At 39.8% G+C, this 15,276-nt stretch overlaps 1 protein-coding gene across 1 annotated transcript in view; it reads right to left on the reverse strand.

Moving 5' to 3' along the window:
- The window catches only part of EDIL3 (EGF like and discoidin domains 3), a 385,232-nt gene that overhangs the window by 65,820 nt on the left and 304,136 nt on the right, over window positions 1-15,276 (reverse strand). The window contains exon 9 of the mRNA XM_077816328.1: window positions 8,705-8,889. Coding sequence (XP_077672454.1) covers window positions 8,705-8,889 — 185 coding nt within the window. The remainder of the gene's footprint in view (window positions 1-8,704; window positions 8,890-15,276) is intronic.

The raw sequence follows: 15,276 nt of genomic DNA on the forward strand, positions 1-15,276 counted from the left end.
TACTCATTAGTTGGTCTTTGGAACAACTGGATGGAACAACTGCTGTACAACCTGGCAATGAGATCAGGCTGATTGTACAAACCATAGAGCAGTGGTTCCCAAACCTGTTCTGCCACTTGTGCAGGGAAAGCCCCTGGTGGGCCGGGCTGGTTTGTTTACCTGCTGTATCTGCAGGTTCGGCCGATCGCGGCTCCCAGTGGCCGCGGTTCTTTGTGAACTGCAGTCACTGGGAGCCGCGATCGGCCGAATCTGCGGATGCGGCAGGTAAACAAACCGGCCCGGCCCACCAGCGGCTTTCCCTGCACAAGTGGCGGAACAAGTTTGGGAACCACTGACAAAGAGAATCCTTTAAAGTACTCTGTCCAGTTGGCTTTTCTCCCATTCTATCTAAACTGGAAGTTGCTACATCCACTAGTTCCCATAACTGAACCCAGGTTGGGCTCTAGATCTAGAGAGAGCATTAGAACAATGATCATAGAGATCATTCAAGATGTAGAGAGATCATTAGAAACAATATTTATAAACCGTACCCATCCCACATGGAAAACTCTGAGGAACAATATCAATGCCTCCTGCCTCAACATATCAACAGATTCCAACGCCAACACTTTAAATTCTTCACAAACAATACAAAAGTAAGAGTCTCTCACCCACCCACCATTCATCACCTCTGTTCATTAAATTGTTCCCACTATATTAGGTACTTCCTCAATTATCTATCTTCCCATCTTTGATCATCAATGAACTAAATATGAAGAACTGTAGCAGAAAAACAACAAATTACAAGACATAGTCATGAACTCCTGCAGGCAATGGTTGGGAGGTTAAACAGCAATCATACAATTTTCTCACCTACCCCCACCTCTCCAAAACAACCAAATCCACTATATTTAGAGGATATGAGATCACCTGGTGAAGAGAGAGAGTGCGCATGCAGGAGAGAGGCCATTTGTGAGGGTGCACAGGAGAAAGAGTTGGCTTAGATTTTAAAGGGTTTTAATTCCCCTCTCCTACTCTAGTGGTGCTGGCTGAGGTTCAGTGGAGCTGCATGGAGGGATTCATATGTTTTATGATACATTATAATTAAGCTTACAATTTCCACTGAATACTTTTATATCTTAAAAACACTGTCATAACATGCTGTTTATGTACTCCACGCCATCTAGAAGTCATATAATTTCCTCATTCTGTTAATTACCCAAATTGCTCTTAAACTAGCATTTTTCCTTATTCCAACTTTCAGCAGTTTTTAAAATTAGTCAATGAAGAGAAAATATACTTCTGATTCACTGAACCCATTTTAATTAAACAATTGGCCTTAATTTGAAATATAAAATGATGCCAGAAAGAATATTTTTAGTATAAAAACTAAAACCAACCCACTATTATATTTACCTGCATCCTCTTACCTAGGCTAGTTTTCACTCCTTGTCAAATTGAGATCAGCAATTAAGATAACCCATGCAAATCCTAACACAGTAATTCATTCTAACACCAAATATTTTTCTATGAACCAGTATATAAACTTCTGATGACATACTGACTCTTTGTCCATGAGGAAAACCTAAGCTAAAATTTCCTGACACAATGAGACCATTAAAAATCACCCAAAGAACACAGTAATTTTTTTTAATGACTCATATTAAAAAGTCTCTATAATGGGACAATCATAAACGAGCTAGGTGCTTTCATTTAATGGTTTATTTACAATCTGCAGTTCTAATACACAGGTTGGCAGATGACAATCTTTATAGCATTACATTTTGAATTCTGGAAATTAAGGACCAAATCCTAACACACTTATGGGCCAGATCCTTGGACACAGATAAGCTGTACTTGGCACAGGGCAAATGGATTTAGGGGTTATACGGAATCAGCTCTACAATCTCTCTATATTTTTCAAATTTGGATCTTGCCATGAGATTACAGGAGAAATAATGAGACACCATGGGCTTAGCCACCAACAGTATGCTGACAACATTCAATTACATATCTCCTTCTCAACTGATGAAAGAATTATCACTATTAAAATATCAAAATACCTACAAGAGATCAGCTCTTGGGTGAAGAGCAGTTGACTCAAGTGAACCCAGGCAAGACTGAAGTGATAGAATCTTAGAAATGTAGGGTTGGAATGGACCTTGGGAGGTCATCTAGTCCAGTCCCCCATGCTGAGGCAGGACCAAGTAAACCTAGACCATCCCTGAGAGGTGTTTGTCCAACCTGTTCTTAAAATCCTCCAATCCTTCCACAACCTCCCTTGGAAGCCTATTTTAACCTTTCCTCATAAATCAGGGTTTCTCAGTCTTAATCACTTTAGCTGTTCTCCTCTGGACTCTCTCCAATTTGTCCGCATATTTCTTAAAGTGTGGTGCCCAAAACTGGGCACAATACTCCAGCTGAGGCTCACAAGTGCTGAGTAGAGCAGGACAATCACCTCCCATGTCTTACATATGACACTCCGGATAATAGAATCCAAGAATATTAGCCTTCTTTGCAACTGCATCACATTGTTGGCTCATGTTCAATTTGCAATACCCTAGAACACAGGACTTGAAGTGGGTGGGAAAGCTGATTGTATACCAGTTTTGCACTCTCGCAATTTCCAGGGCTGCCAGGGGCATTTTGACTCCAGAATCAGCTCCTCCAATTCATGTTGGTACCCTAGCGGGCACTACACGAGCCGTGAATCATTGGAGCTCAATGCATTCTAGTCATGCTGCCCTCCCATTCCTGGTCCATTCACTTTTTTCAAGGGAAAAATAGAAGGCTTTATGCCACTGGAGTCCCCCCATGCCAGGGGAATAATCAGATGCAACTTATACCAGCTTTAAGGATTCTGCTTTTCTCAGAAACATATGATAAAACAAACTCTAGGGACCACAGGTCTGTTCCAACAAATCAATAACAATATATTTTTTGTTTGATTATCTAGAAAATGAACATGCAAATCTTTTACTAAACAGAAAAGAGTCTATATAAAAGAAGACACACAGATCCTAAGTTTGCACAAAACAGTATCATAGGCAGATGTTGTTTTCTGCAAATATAACACAAAGAAAGTGATGACTTATTTTGAATAAGACTCTCCATCTGTGCCTCACACCATCAGGATCTTAGAAGGTAAAAATAGTGGTCCTGCATTACGCTAAAAGCATAAGCAAAGTTAAGGGTTATTCCAACTGATATCTGAACATATTGTTACAAAAGCTCCAAGACAACATCTGATACTGGAGAAAATGTTTGGTGGCGGGGGAAATACTAATAAAAAATATACTATATTATTATTAGCAATCAGGTGTGAAACAGAAATCTATACACATCTAAAGCTAATTGGCTACAGTGATTCCATTTTATCAATCTCTAGAAGCAATATGTTGTGTATCAACGTTGGTGTTCTCTCTGATCATGCTTAGTTGATTCCTTCACATGTAATCAACAGGAGAGACATTAAAAGATGACCTGGCTTGTTGCTCCAGTCTATTTTTGAGGGAACAGTGGTTTTCTTAAAACATCAGAGTTCCATGGGCACAGTGTAAAACTGAGAATAAACTGTTTAAGGCTTATCATTCATGGGCATCAAGCTAGAAAACCCTTCCCATGCCTTGTGGCAAAATACACAGAAAAAAATTTCATGGAAGTAGAGCCCTATTTATAATAATTAAGTTGTTTCTAATACTTACAAGTACAGTGATAAATGTATGTATAGATTTAGCAGAATTAAGAACATGCAATCTAAAACAAAATCTCAATTAACAATACATTGCTGAGAAAGAGGGCCTGGACCTCTTCCCTAATTCATAGTTCATAATACCAGAAAATAAGTGGTAGGGGTTGATTTTGAGGAAAATGCTAATCTGTTTGTTTGAAAGGACAATACAGAAAATGGCTGGGGGAGCGTGGCAGGTAATAATGCACCATGGAACCTGCAGGCTTTTCCTGTCTTAGTCCACACGTTTTGGCTGCTTGCTTGCAGCAGGGCAGCCTATGCTATTAATTCAGCAGCAGTCTTTAAACATTGTAAAAAAAAACAAACCTCAATTTGGCTGTCTGGGCCTATAAATAAAGAAACAAAGCCTCAAATACAAGCTCTTAGTTGTGGTGCTTGAAGGAAAGACCCTGGGGTTCTGTGAGACACTGTCCAGTCTCACCCAATTCTGCCCTGAGAAGCAGCAGGCTAGCCTTCTTAACTGGCCTGCTGACTCCCAATTGGTCATTGTCTCCTCCTGGCCCTTCTAGACCTTGGAGGACTAAATGTTGTTGGTAGCTTCTTTGGAGTGGGTTTCCTTGAGCAATGGGCGTAGAGGCACCAGTGCATCCAGAAGGGGTCAGAAAAGGCATGACAGGTGCTGTCACAGGCAGAGATGTGCAGACTTGTCTGTGAAATGCTGTCCCTGAGATTGGTCAGTAAGCCTTTGAAAGACAGATATTAATCATAGTTAAGAATATTTGTATTCTCAATGGCTCATCCCCTAGATAAAGCAACAACTGAAAACCCTATTGTGTATGTAGGTAACTGGAAGAAACTGGGAAGTGACGTTGGCTGTCCGAAATCAATGGTGATATGTCTGAACTTGCAAGCTGACCCAGTCACAGGGACTAGATAGGAAACATCTCTGGAAACAGCAAGAGGAGTTGGTATCTAGTGCAGCAAACAATGTTGACAGGCAAATCAGAGAAGTAAGAAAGAGGGGAATGTTTTTAAGGAATGTAAGCTCTTTCCTTTTAGGTTTGTAACTAGACTGAAAAGACTACGAGAAGTCTACATCGAGATACATTGAGCAGACAATTTCTTTATTTTAATTACATTTCTTCTCTATTTTTAATATATCTTGCTTTTAGTTAACATATCTTGGGTTTTGTTAAGATTACTGTTATATGCATAGTTTCAAATGATGTCTCCCCAAAAAACACAACCCTTAAAGAGACCTAAATAAAAGCTCTGTGTAAGCTTCAAAGTTTGTCTCTCTCATCCACAGAAGCTGGTCCAATAAAATATATTGCCTCACCCACCTTGTCTCTCTCTAAAACCCTTAAAGAGAAGTGTTCATGAGTGGAAAGTTTCTGAAACCTACTACCTCATCTCAGTCTTGATCAAGGGGCATAGACTATGGTATTCTATACCGCTAAGTTGAGTTTCCATTTGCCTAGGAAATGAGGGACAGTAGAGAATAGTTGGCAGGGGTAATGGTCACAGTTACTGAATAGCAAATTAACAGATGCTCTTGCATGGCTTTGAAATAGGTTATTTTCCTGTAGAATAAAAATGTGGCCTTTACAGCAGGAGGAGGGATGAAAGAGTCCACAAGACTCAGGATTTTAACTTAAACAGAAGTCCTCCTGAAGGCACTTGGGGAGCGCGTGATGCATTCATAGATGTATAGATTTTAAGGCCAGAAGAAACCATTGTGATAATCTAATCTGATCTTTTGTGTAACACAGGTCACTGAATTTCACCAGCCTTCTCCACACACCCCTTTACCAAACTACTTTCTCTCATAATTAGTTATGGATATGGGGTAATAGTGTGTTTTGTTGGAGGCTGGCATTGTGACAGATTTATGTTACCAATCTGCCTGGAGCTTCAGGTGATCAGGCTGAGGCCGCGGGACCTTTAGGGGAGGAGATGAAAGAGCCACACCAAGTGACTACGTTTAAAGCTTTATTAATTAAATAACGGCAGTGAGTGCTGGGAACGCCCAAGTGGGAAGACATACAGTTACAGTGCATGTACAACAGTTGTGGTTATAATAAGGTGCATGCCAGGAGGTGGGGGAAGTAGAGGGTATGTACTGGGGTGCCTTAACTCTTCATTTCCTTGTTTTTGTGGGTTAGCATCAGGTGGATTGTATGTTACTACTTAACAACAATTTTTTCCCTATATTAATTTCCAAGCTGTAAAATACTTAAAGGTGGAGGGGTTTTTAAAATTTTATTTATTTTGGGTTTTTTTAAGGAGCACACCTGTGTAACGTCAGAAATAGTGTTGCTGTTGGAGCAGATTTTATCCCAAATCTCCTGTGAATCAACAACTGCCCATAAATAGTCAAAATGTTTATTCGCATTACACAAATATGTTGGCAACCATTGGAACATAAACTTTCAGCTGTGATGAATGGTTAAAAAATTATCCTAAAAATCAATATTCCCCCCCACACCCCCCCGAAACAACAAATTGCATCAGATCTACTCAGGATACCTCTTTCTACCAAGATTTATGTAGACCCGCATATTTTATAAAATACATCAGTCAACAATGAAAGATTGAAGGGCCAAGGACCAATTTCACCAAGAGTCCAATGTCAAAGATTTCCTAATAAAAAATAAAATAAGGATAAACAAAACTAAGACTGTACAGAAAATTCAAAGGGCATGATAGCTAATACTGTGTGAAGTTTCATACTGGTGGGCTACCTTCTTTAGAGAAAAACAGGAATTTATGCCTCAATTTAAGCACATTTTAGAACACAACTTTAGATATGGAGCTGCTAGTAGGAGCCTCCATACTAACATGCAGCGATTGAGGAAAAAATGGATAACTTTGCTTTTATACATTTTTCCCTACAAATCAGGTTTTCCTAGATTCTGTGAAAGCAGCATTGTGAAAAAGCAGTCACTATGATAAAAGGTTGCAATGTGATGAGTATAAAGGGAATTTCCCAAAGGAAAAAAAAAGCAAAGAAAAAAACAATACGGAGACCAATTTAAATGATGGGTATATCCTTTCTTACAGAGCTATTACCTAGACTTGAAGTGTTTGGGCACATCAATAACTTAAGCATATGAATTCAGAGGCGTTGGACTACAGTACAAAATAACTAGTCTATGCATTGAAAACTCAAATGGTTTAATGCCTCTGGTTTTACTGAAACATAGTTAGCATTTTCTAGGAAAAGTTCCGTAAATATAACAACTTCCAGTCATCCATAGCATGTTATATTAAGTTAAAGGAAAGAAAATAGTCATGCTCTCATTAAATGTTCTGCAATCATATTATGAAAGTTAAAAACAAAACAAAAGAATCCCTTCCAGATTTAACTTGCCTTATAGACTTCTTGCATATTTTAACAAGAAAAAAATAGGCATAAGTTTTACCGGACTGATGGAAAACCTGCCAGGAATCAAATGAATGCAACGTAAATTAATTTGCATACTCAATTAGTTTGAGGGAAGGGAAGAAAAAGAGAGGAAAAAGCATTTCAAACAAAACAGAAAATGTTAGAAAATAAGAAATGCTGTCCTTTCCTGTTATATAGCTCCCTAACTCGCTTACCATCTGTAGACAATGACAAATCCATTGTCACCCTCTATAGAATAAAGAAAATGAGTACTTGTGGCACCTTAGAGACTAACAAATTTATTTGAGCATAAGCATCTGATGAAGTGAGCTATAGCTCACAAAAGCTTATGCTCAAATAAATTTGTTAGTCTCTAAGGTGCCACAAGTCCTCCTTTTCTTTTTGCGAATACAGACTAACACGGCTGCTACTCTGAAACCTCGATAGAATAAAACATCACAGAGCATTTCTTTATAGACTCTAAATGCCATTGGCTCCCTTGGATCAGCAATGGAGACAAAATTACCCTAGATCTGGCTTGCCTCTCTTTTTGGTGGAGAGAGACTTTTTTCCATTCTTTCACCACAAAACACAATAACCACTTCCTCCTGAAAAAAAAAAACACTAAAATGACTTAAAACATTACTGTATTTCGACAGACTGTTTTTAAAGAAGTTCACCAAATCCAGACATCTTTAACTATTCAAATGGTAAATCGACAATGCAGTCACTACTTCTTTTCCCTCTGTGTATAAGCTTAGAGAGGAGATAGTAATCACTTTGCTAAATTGCTTAGCAACTGTAGGTAAAAAAGCTAATAAGTTATAATTTATACGTGAAAAGCTTGCAGGGGGTTAGTAGCACACTTCCAGTGCTATTGAGGTTTCATGCTGAGAATTTCATTCCAAACTGGCAGTTGTCTCAAAACACTACAACATACAACAGTTCAAAAAAGTAAATGTCACAATGACTGGTCAAATAGGCTTCCATGTGGTGATTTGTTGCTATCTTTCCCATTAGCCTACCAGTAATGTCTACAAATCACTTTTCAGACTGAAAACAACCTTTGTGAACAGCTTCATAATGAATTCATGTGTTGAATCAATCTTACTAGATTCAAAAGTGTTGGGGGAAGGTAAGTTTGAATAGTTTCAAATAGACTAACGTAACTCCTAGGAGCCAAAGCTGCTCACCTTATGCAAAAGTTCAAGTAAATGGACTTTGTCCCAGGGAGTTTTGCAAGGGCTGGGGGATAGAATCTCTCTCAAGAGGCAGTCAAGCATCCAGTACAGTAATTCCATAGCCGCTGTTCAAGTCCATTAGCTGTAGTAATACTCATGGCTGCTAGGCGCCTCATGAATAGGTGGAGGGGAAGATTAGGTTCATTAAATTTGGAGACCCACCCTCACCATGCCTTTCTGCATGTTGGCACATATTGAACAACAATGAAGTAGTGCACCCAAGTTTGAGCTCTCTGGAGCCTTATCTCCCATGTGCAGATCTAGATAGATTCCACTACTGTTGTTCCCTACATACCCAGGTGAGAAAAGCAAGATTTGATGCTAAATCAACAAAACTTTCCTGTACAAGAAACATATAGAACATAGACAGACACTAAGAACATTAGTGAAACAGTGAAACTTTACCTGCAACCACTGTGACTGATCACTATGACCTGAAGTCCAGGCATTCACTTTGCCTTGCTTGTCTAGCCGGGCTTTCCTAGGTTCCCAAGTGAACATGTCCATGTTGAGTGTTCTGAAGATGCTGGAGGCAGTAATCTGATAGTCCTGTATATGCCCTGATTTCATCCCCAGAGGTTCAGAGCAACCTGAAAAAGTGAAAAGGAATCCATGAGACTATTTACTTCACTACAGTGCCTTTTAGGTTTTTTTTTTTTTTTTTTTTTGGTAGTATAACCTGCGTTAGTGGGTCTGATAAGAAAGGGAGCCAAGCTTGTTGTCAGATAGATGAGATATGGGGAAAAGTGCAGTGTGCTCACCTTGCCAATAAAGGAGTCTTATGATTAGGTGAACCCTAGGGATGGCTGGCTGACTAAGTTAACAGGGGGAAGGGAGGATGGACCTGCCTGAGGGAGTGTGAGTGATCTCCTGTCTGTCTCTTCCTGCCTGGGGAGGTTACCTATTTTGCCCCGAAGGGGTCTGCCAAACTACTCTGGGAGAGAGCAACTTCACTTAGAAACGCTGAGGAGGCCCGATCCACCATTAGGACTTTTTTTTTTTTTTTACTGTAACACCTATTGCTGCAGCAAACAGGCTACCCACTGGGTGAATAGGCACCCTCATCACCTTGCCGCAACCTCCAGGCCTGCAACAACTCATTAAGATACAAGGGTTCCTCCACATTATGACACCCACTAGTGTGGAATAAACTCGTGAATCAAGGAAACCCACCCTGACTACTTGTGGGTCATAGAGTGTTCAAGTCAGATCAATCTTCCCCTTCCCTTTATATGCTTCCTCTATATTTCCCCGGTAAATAAAATGTACCTTGATGGTTGCTTCATCTGTTATGGAGGTGTCAGAAGAGTATGTATGAGGTATCAGGCTAGGCATAGGGAGAAGTACTGGGTCAGTGATAGTCAAAACCAGATAGGGAGCTAAGGCTGGGCTCCTGACTACCTTAAACAATGGGGTGGAGGCACCATCAGTTAGTAGCTAAGAACCCAGGCCACTGAAACCCACTCCAGCGAAAGCAGAGTAATACTAGGTAAAGACTCTTGTTGATGACTAACCGCCCTTAGAGGTACCTATACCCATAAACCATCTTACAGAGGGAAAAAAAAGAAAGCAGTTCCCACAGAAAGGGCCCTAATCAGGAACCTCTTTGGGGGAAATTGCAATCAAACCAAAAATTGCCAATGCAAGGCATTTTATTATAATACATGTTGAAAGAATGGAAAACAAGATAGAGAACTCAAAATATTTTCTAACACATTTACAGAGTAAAGAAAAAAAGGTGATTTTCCCCCCAGTCCTTCTCACTAGTCTCAGCCTCATGTATATACATGATTTCCTATCCAGCACATAACCATTGTTTCCTTTAATTTATTCTACTCTACTCTTATACCATGTCTCATTGTAGTGGTGTCTTAACACCAAGGAAGTGTAATTCTGCAAAATACATATTTCTTTCTTAATGCTACTAGTGCTAAGGAAAATTCCTTGAGTACTAATCACATCTGTACTTTTTCATAACTTGATATCTTGCCAAAAAACACATACCAGCAGCAAGGTGTAGACTATAGATATTATAGCTGGGAGGGGGTGTAGCTTCCTCTGGAGAACTAAGCAGGGATTGTCTGCTAAAATCAGGTGGCCATATCCCACATGATTTACTGTGACTGCAGATGAGGATGGACATTGATGGATATTGGTCCTTCCTCTCATCTCTTCTTTTAGGTTTCTAAGATAAAATTTAACAAGTAATTCCAAACAGACATGATGCTGTGCAATGAATTATGAGGGGTTTATTCACTGGGCAGAGGCAGGGTGCATTTGTTTCTACTAGGAGAAAGAATAGATTGGAGCAGAGTCAAGGACAATAAGAAGTTTTTTAAAATGTATTAGGAACAACAAAAAATCCTGACAATGGTATTGGTCCATTACTGGATGGAAATGGTAGAATTATCAATAATAATGCAGAAAAGGCAGAAGTATTCAATGAATATTTCTGTTCTGTATTTGGGAGAAAAACACATGATATAGTCTCATCATATGGTGATGACAACACCCTTTCCATTCCACTATCTCTGGAGGATGTTAAACAGAAGCTAGTTAGGCATTTCTAATTCAGAGGGTCCAGACAACTAGATTCCAAAAGTTTTAAAAGAGCCATCTGAGGAGATCATGGGCTGTTAAGGCTGATTTTCAGTAAATATTGGAGCACTGAGGAATTCCAGAAGAGTGGAAGAAAGCTAGTATTATGCCAATGTTTAAAAAGGGTAAACAGGATGACATGGGTAATTATAGGCCTGGCAGCCTGACATCGATCCCAGGCAAGATAATGGAGTGATTGACACAGGATTTGATTAATAAAGAATTAAAAAAGGGTAATGAAATTAATGCCAATCAACACGGATTTATGAAAAACAGATCCTGTAAAACTAGCCTGATTTTTTTTTTTGTGATGATATTACAAGTTTGGTTGATAAAGGTAATACTGTTGATGTAATATCTTAGACTTTTCTAATGCATTTGACTTGGTACCACACAATATTTTGATGAAAAAGTTAAAATATGGAATGAACATGGCATACATTAGGTGGATTAAAAATTGGCTCACAGATAGATCTCAAAATGTAATTGCAAATGGGGAATCATCACTGCGTGGATGTGCTTCCAGTGGGGTATGAGGATCAGTTCTTGGCCCTACGGTATTTAAATTTTTTTTGTATCAATGACTGGAAATAAAACACCAAATCATTACTGATAAAGTCTGTAGATGACACAAATTGGGGGAGTGGCAAATAATGAAGGGGACAGATCACTGATTCAGAGCTATCTGGATCACTTGGTCAACTAGCCACAAGCAAACAATAAGGGCTTTAATAAGACTGAATGTATACATCTAGGAATAAACAATGTAGACCAAATACAGAATGGGGACTCTATCCTGGGTAGCAGTGATGATGAAAAAGATTTGGGGGTCAAGATGAACGATCAGCTGAACATAGCTCCCAAGGTGAAGTTGTGGCCAAAAAGAGCAATCCTGGAATGCATAAACAGAGGAATCTCAAGTAGGAGTGGAGATGTTATATTAGATATTAGGAAAAAAACTTTTTCACTAGGAGGGTGGTGAAACACTGGAATGCGTTACCTAGGGAGGTGGTGGAATCTCCCTCCTTAGAAGTTTTTAAGGTCAGGCTTGACATAGCTCTGGCTGGGATGATTTAGTTGGGGATTGGTCCTGCTTTGAGCGGGGGTTGGACTAGATGACCTCCTGAGGTCCCTTCCAACCCTGATATTCTATGATTCTATGTTATTTGACCTCTATATTTGGCACTTGTGCAACCAGTGCTGAAATATTGTGTCCAGTTCTGGTGTTCACAATTGAAGCAGCATGCTGATAAATTGGAGCAGGTTCAGAGAAGAGCCACAAGAATGATTAAAGGTTTAGAAAACATGCCTTATAGTGACAGAATTAGAGAGCTCCATCTATTTAGCTTAACTGAGAGAAGTGAAGGAGTCAAAGTACCTACATAGGGAACAAATATGTAATAATGGGCTCTTCAGTCTAGTAGAGAATGAAACAATGTGATCCAATGGCTGGAAGTTGAAGCTAGATAGATTCTGACTGGAAATAAAAAAAAAAAAGTTTTGACAGTGAGGCTAATTAACCATTGGTATAATTTACTAAGAACTGTGGTGGATTCTTCACCATTGACAATTTTTAAATCAATCTTGCAAGTTTTTTGAAAAGATATAATCTAGGAATTACTTTGGGGAAATTCTATGGCCTGTGTTAGACAGGAAGACAAACTAGATGAACACAATGGTGTCTTCTGATCTATGGAGGTCATGGCAGCAGAACTCCCATACGATGGCAGCACAGTAACAAGAAAACAGAGGCCTAGAAGAGGCAGATGGCCTGCGTGGGCTCTTGTGATAAAAATGAATAAGGAAAAGGTAGGGTATGCGGCTGGCTAGGAGAATGGCTAAGGTTTTGTCTACCCTGCAATCAGAGGTATGATTGCAGCACATGTAGACATACCTGAGCTAGCTTTGATCTAGCTAGCTTGAGTATCGATAGCAGTGAAGGGGCTGCCGGAAATGCCGTACAAGCTCATCTAGGACCCAGCGCTGCCACCCATGCCATGCTGCCACAGTTGCCACAGCTGCCACCCATGCCATGTAATTCTCAGATTGGGCGGATGTACATGCGCTGGCTGTGCTCAAGCTAGTGTGCAAAAAACAGAAGTGTAGCCACGGTGGTATGATGGTGACTCAGGCAAGTTGCCCAAGAAAACGCTGTCAGAGGGCTTGTTTTCACTACCACGCTACATCAGCATAGTGAGAGTGGGAGGGAGTGATATATAGGTGTTGACCAGAGTTAGAAATGAGAGAGATTCATACATTGGTTTAGAAAGGAATTTGTGTATTATTCAGTATCAAAGTATCACTACTGGATTACTAGGGCTGTCCTGAAGAGTGCTTCATCTGAAGAAGGGGTGGTGTGAAGAGGAAGGGGAAAGTGCCTGACAAACAAAAATGGGCTGTCAAAACAGTTTTGGCCAGAGTTGAAAAACAATATATCACAGAAAATGAAACCATCAATTGCATTCATCTACTTTTCCTACTTTGCACCCACCCTTGTACATGCTTGTGCACCTACGTAATTTTACACTTTTTCTTTCCACCTCCAAAAGTTAGAGGGAAGAAGAGGATATCACAAATCTTAAACTGCTTGCAGAAAGAGAGGCAGAGGTACTAAGCCAGGAGATAACATTATATGCATACAGGAATAGGGACAACAAATTATTGCTATATCAAAGAAAACTACATCCATTATAGATCACATATTTAATTGAATAATTACAGAAAAAAACAAAACAACCCCCTCCCCCCGCCCAACACACTAATGTAATTTCTGATGTCCGGGCTTTGAACAAGGGTGCAAAGGAGACTCCTTCAATACTTTGTATGTACAAAAAACTTTTTATTTAAAACAAATGGTGTGAGGGAGTATTATAATACTCATGATTATAAAGACAGGATAGGAAAGTATGGAAAAGAAATGGTGATGGCTAGGACATACGTGGAGGAAAGACCCAAATAACATAACAAGGGAAGTGTTGGACTGGAACCCCCGGGATAAAGTGCAATGAGGTAGACTAAGGTTAAGACAGAAATGCACACTAGAATTGGAACTGAAAGCTCTCAGAATGACAAGGCAAGAAGCCAAGATGGCACTAGGAGACTGATAAAGATGTAAGGCAGTGGTGAAGGCCCTATGTTCTGCATGGAACAGAGAGGCATAGAAGAGAGAGTGAGAGAGAGAGCGTGAGTGTGCATGCCTGGTGAGAATACAGTTCTTTGCCAAGTGACCACAGAGTGTGGGGAGTTGTGGGATAAACATTTAGGAGGATAATTCAGGGTTTTAAGATTGAGATAATCCATGCTCGGGTGTAGACATGCTCTCTGTGGTCTTTGGTTGTAGCATAACAACTTGTCTGTCAGTTTGCCCGTGTCCTCTACATACCCTCAACTCCCATTGACTTCAACAGTGCTTAGCACCTCCCAAGAGGCACTCAGCATCTCATATAACTGTGCAAGAGCTCAGAAGTAATCAGTGCCAAAGCTAGATATTTGCATGCAAGAGTTCCCATCACCTAGGCTTGTGCTCAAATTACTATGTTTGACTTGCCTTACATTAGAGTTTGTGAAGGAGTGGTAAGAGCAGAGCAAGACAATTATTTTAATACAAAGATTGTGTTCTGTCTTGGTTGCCATATCTATCTATTGGTGAACAAAAAAAAAAGATTTTAAAACTCTGCTTATGAAAAATAACAGACTGCTTGGTTATATGAAAATACACATTGCCTATAATTCTCACTTTCAATCTGCCCATTTGAGAAATCAAACAGGTGATCTGTAAATCCAAGAATGCAATGCCAGTCAAACAAAAGTGATGGGCAGGTTCTGCTTCCCTTCTTCACATTGAGTAGTACAGTACCTTACTCTACAGAAGAACACGTGAATACTAACAGGACCACTTTGTGAATAAGGTACTACTCCACATGAGCAAGGTTGGCAGAATCTAGCTCTAAGTGCAGAAAGTTGCAGGAAAAAAAAAGCCAGGGAAAGAAATAAATGTTCATTTTATAGTTGGCTGGTTGCACAGGTATAGAAAGTGCTTGTTGGCATATAAAATTCACTTATAGCCCTGCTTAGATAGGACTATTGTGCTTAAAGTTAGCCCTGGGCCTAAGTATACTGCTGAATTGGGGCCTACGAAAGGTCCATCTTTTGATCTTGCTACACTTTCTTTAATTAGAAAGGTTTCATTAAAAAAAAAGGGGGGGGGATCAGTTCTGAAACCCCCAGACCTCTAAGAGTGCATCTCAACCTAAGATAAACCACCTGGAATTATATGCATTAGTCTGTCTTTAGGTGTAATTGTACTTGGCTTTCCACTGAGACGGAGTTGTTCTGATGAGCCCAGACTGTGACAACAGTGCTGAGGAATGGTGACCTTG

The sequence above is a fragment of the Eretmochelys imbricata genome, chromosome 5 (assembly GCF_965152235.1).
Source record: "Eretmochelys imbricata isolate rEreImb1 chromosome 5, rEreImb1.hap1, whole genome shotgun sequence".
NCBI classification, from domain to species: domain Eukaryota; kingdom Metazoa; phylum Chordata; order Testudines; family Cheloniidae; genus Eretmochelys; species Eretmochelys imbricata.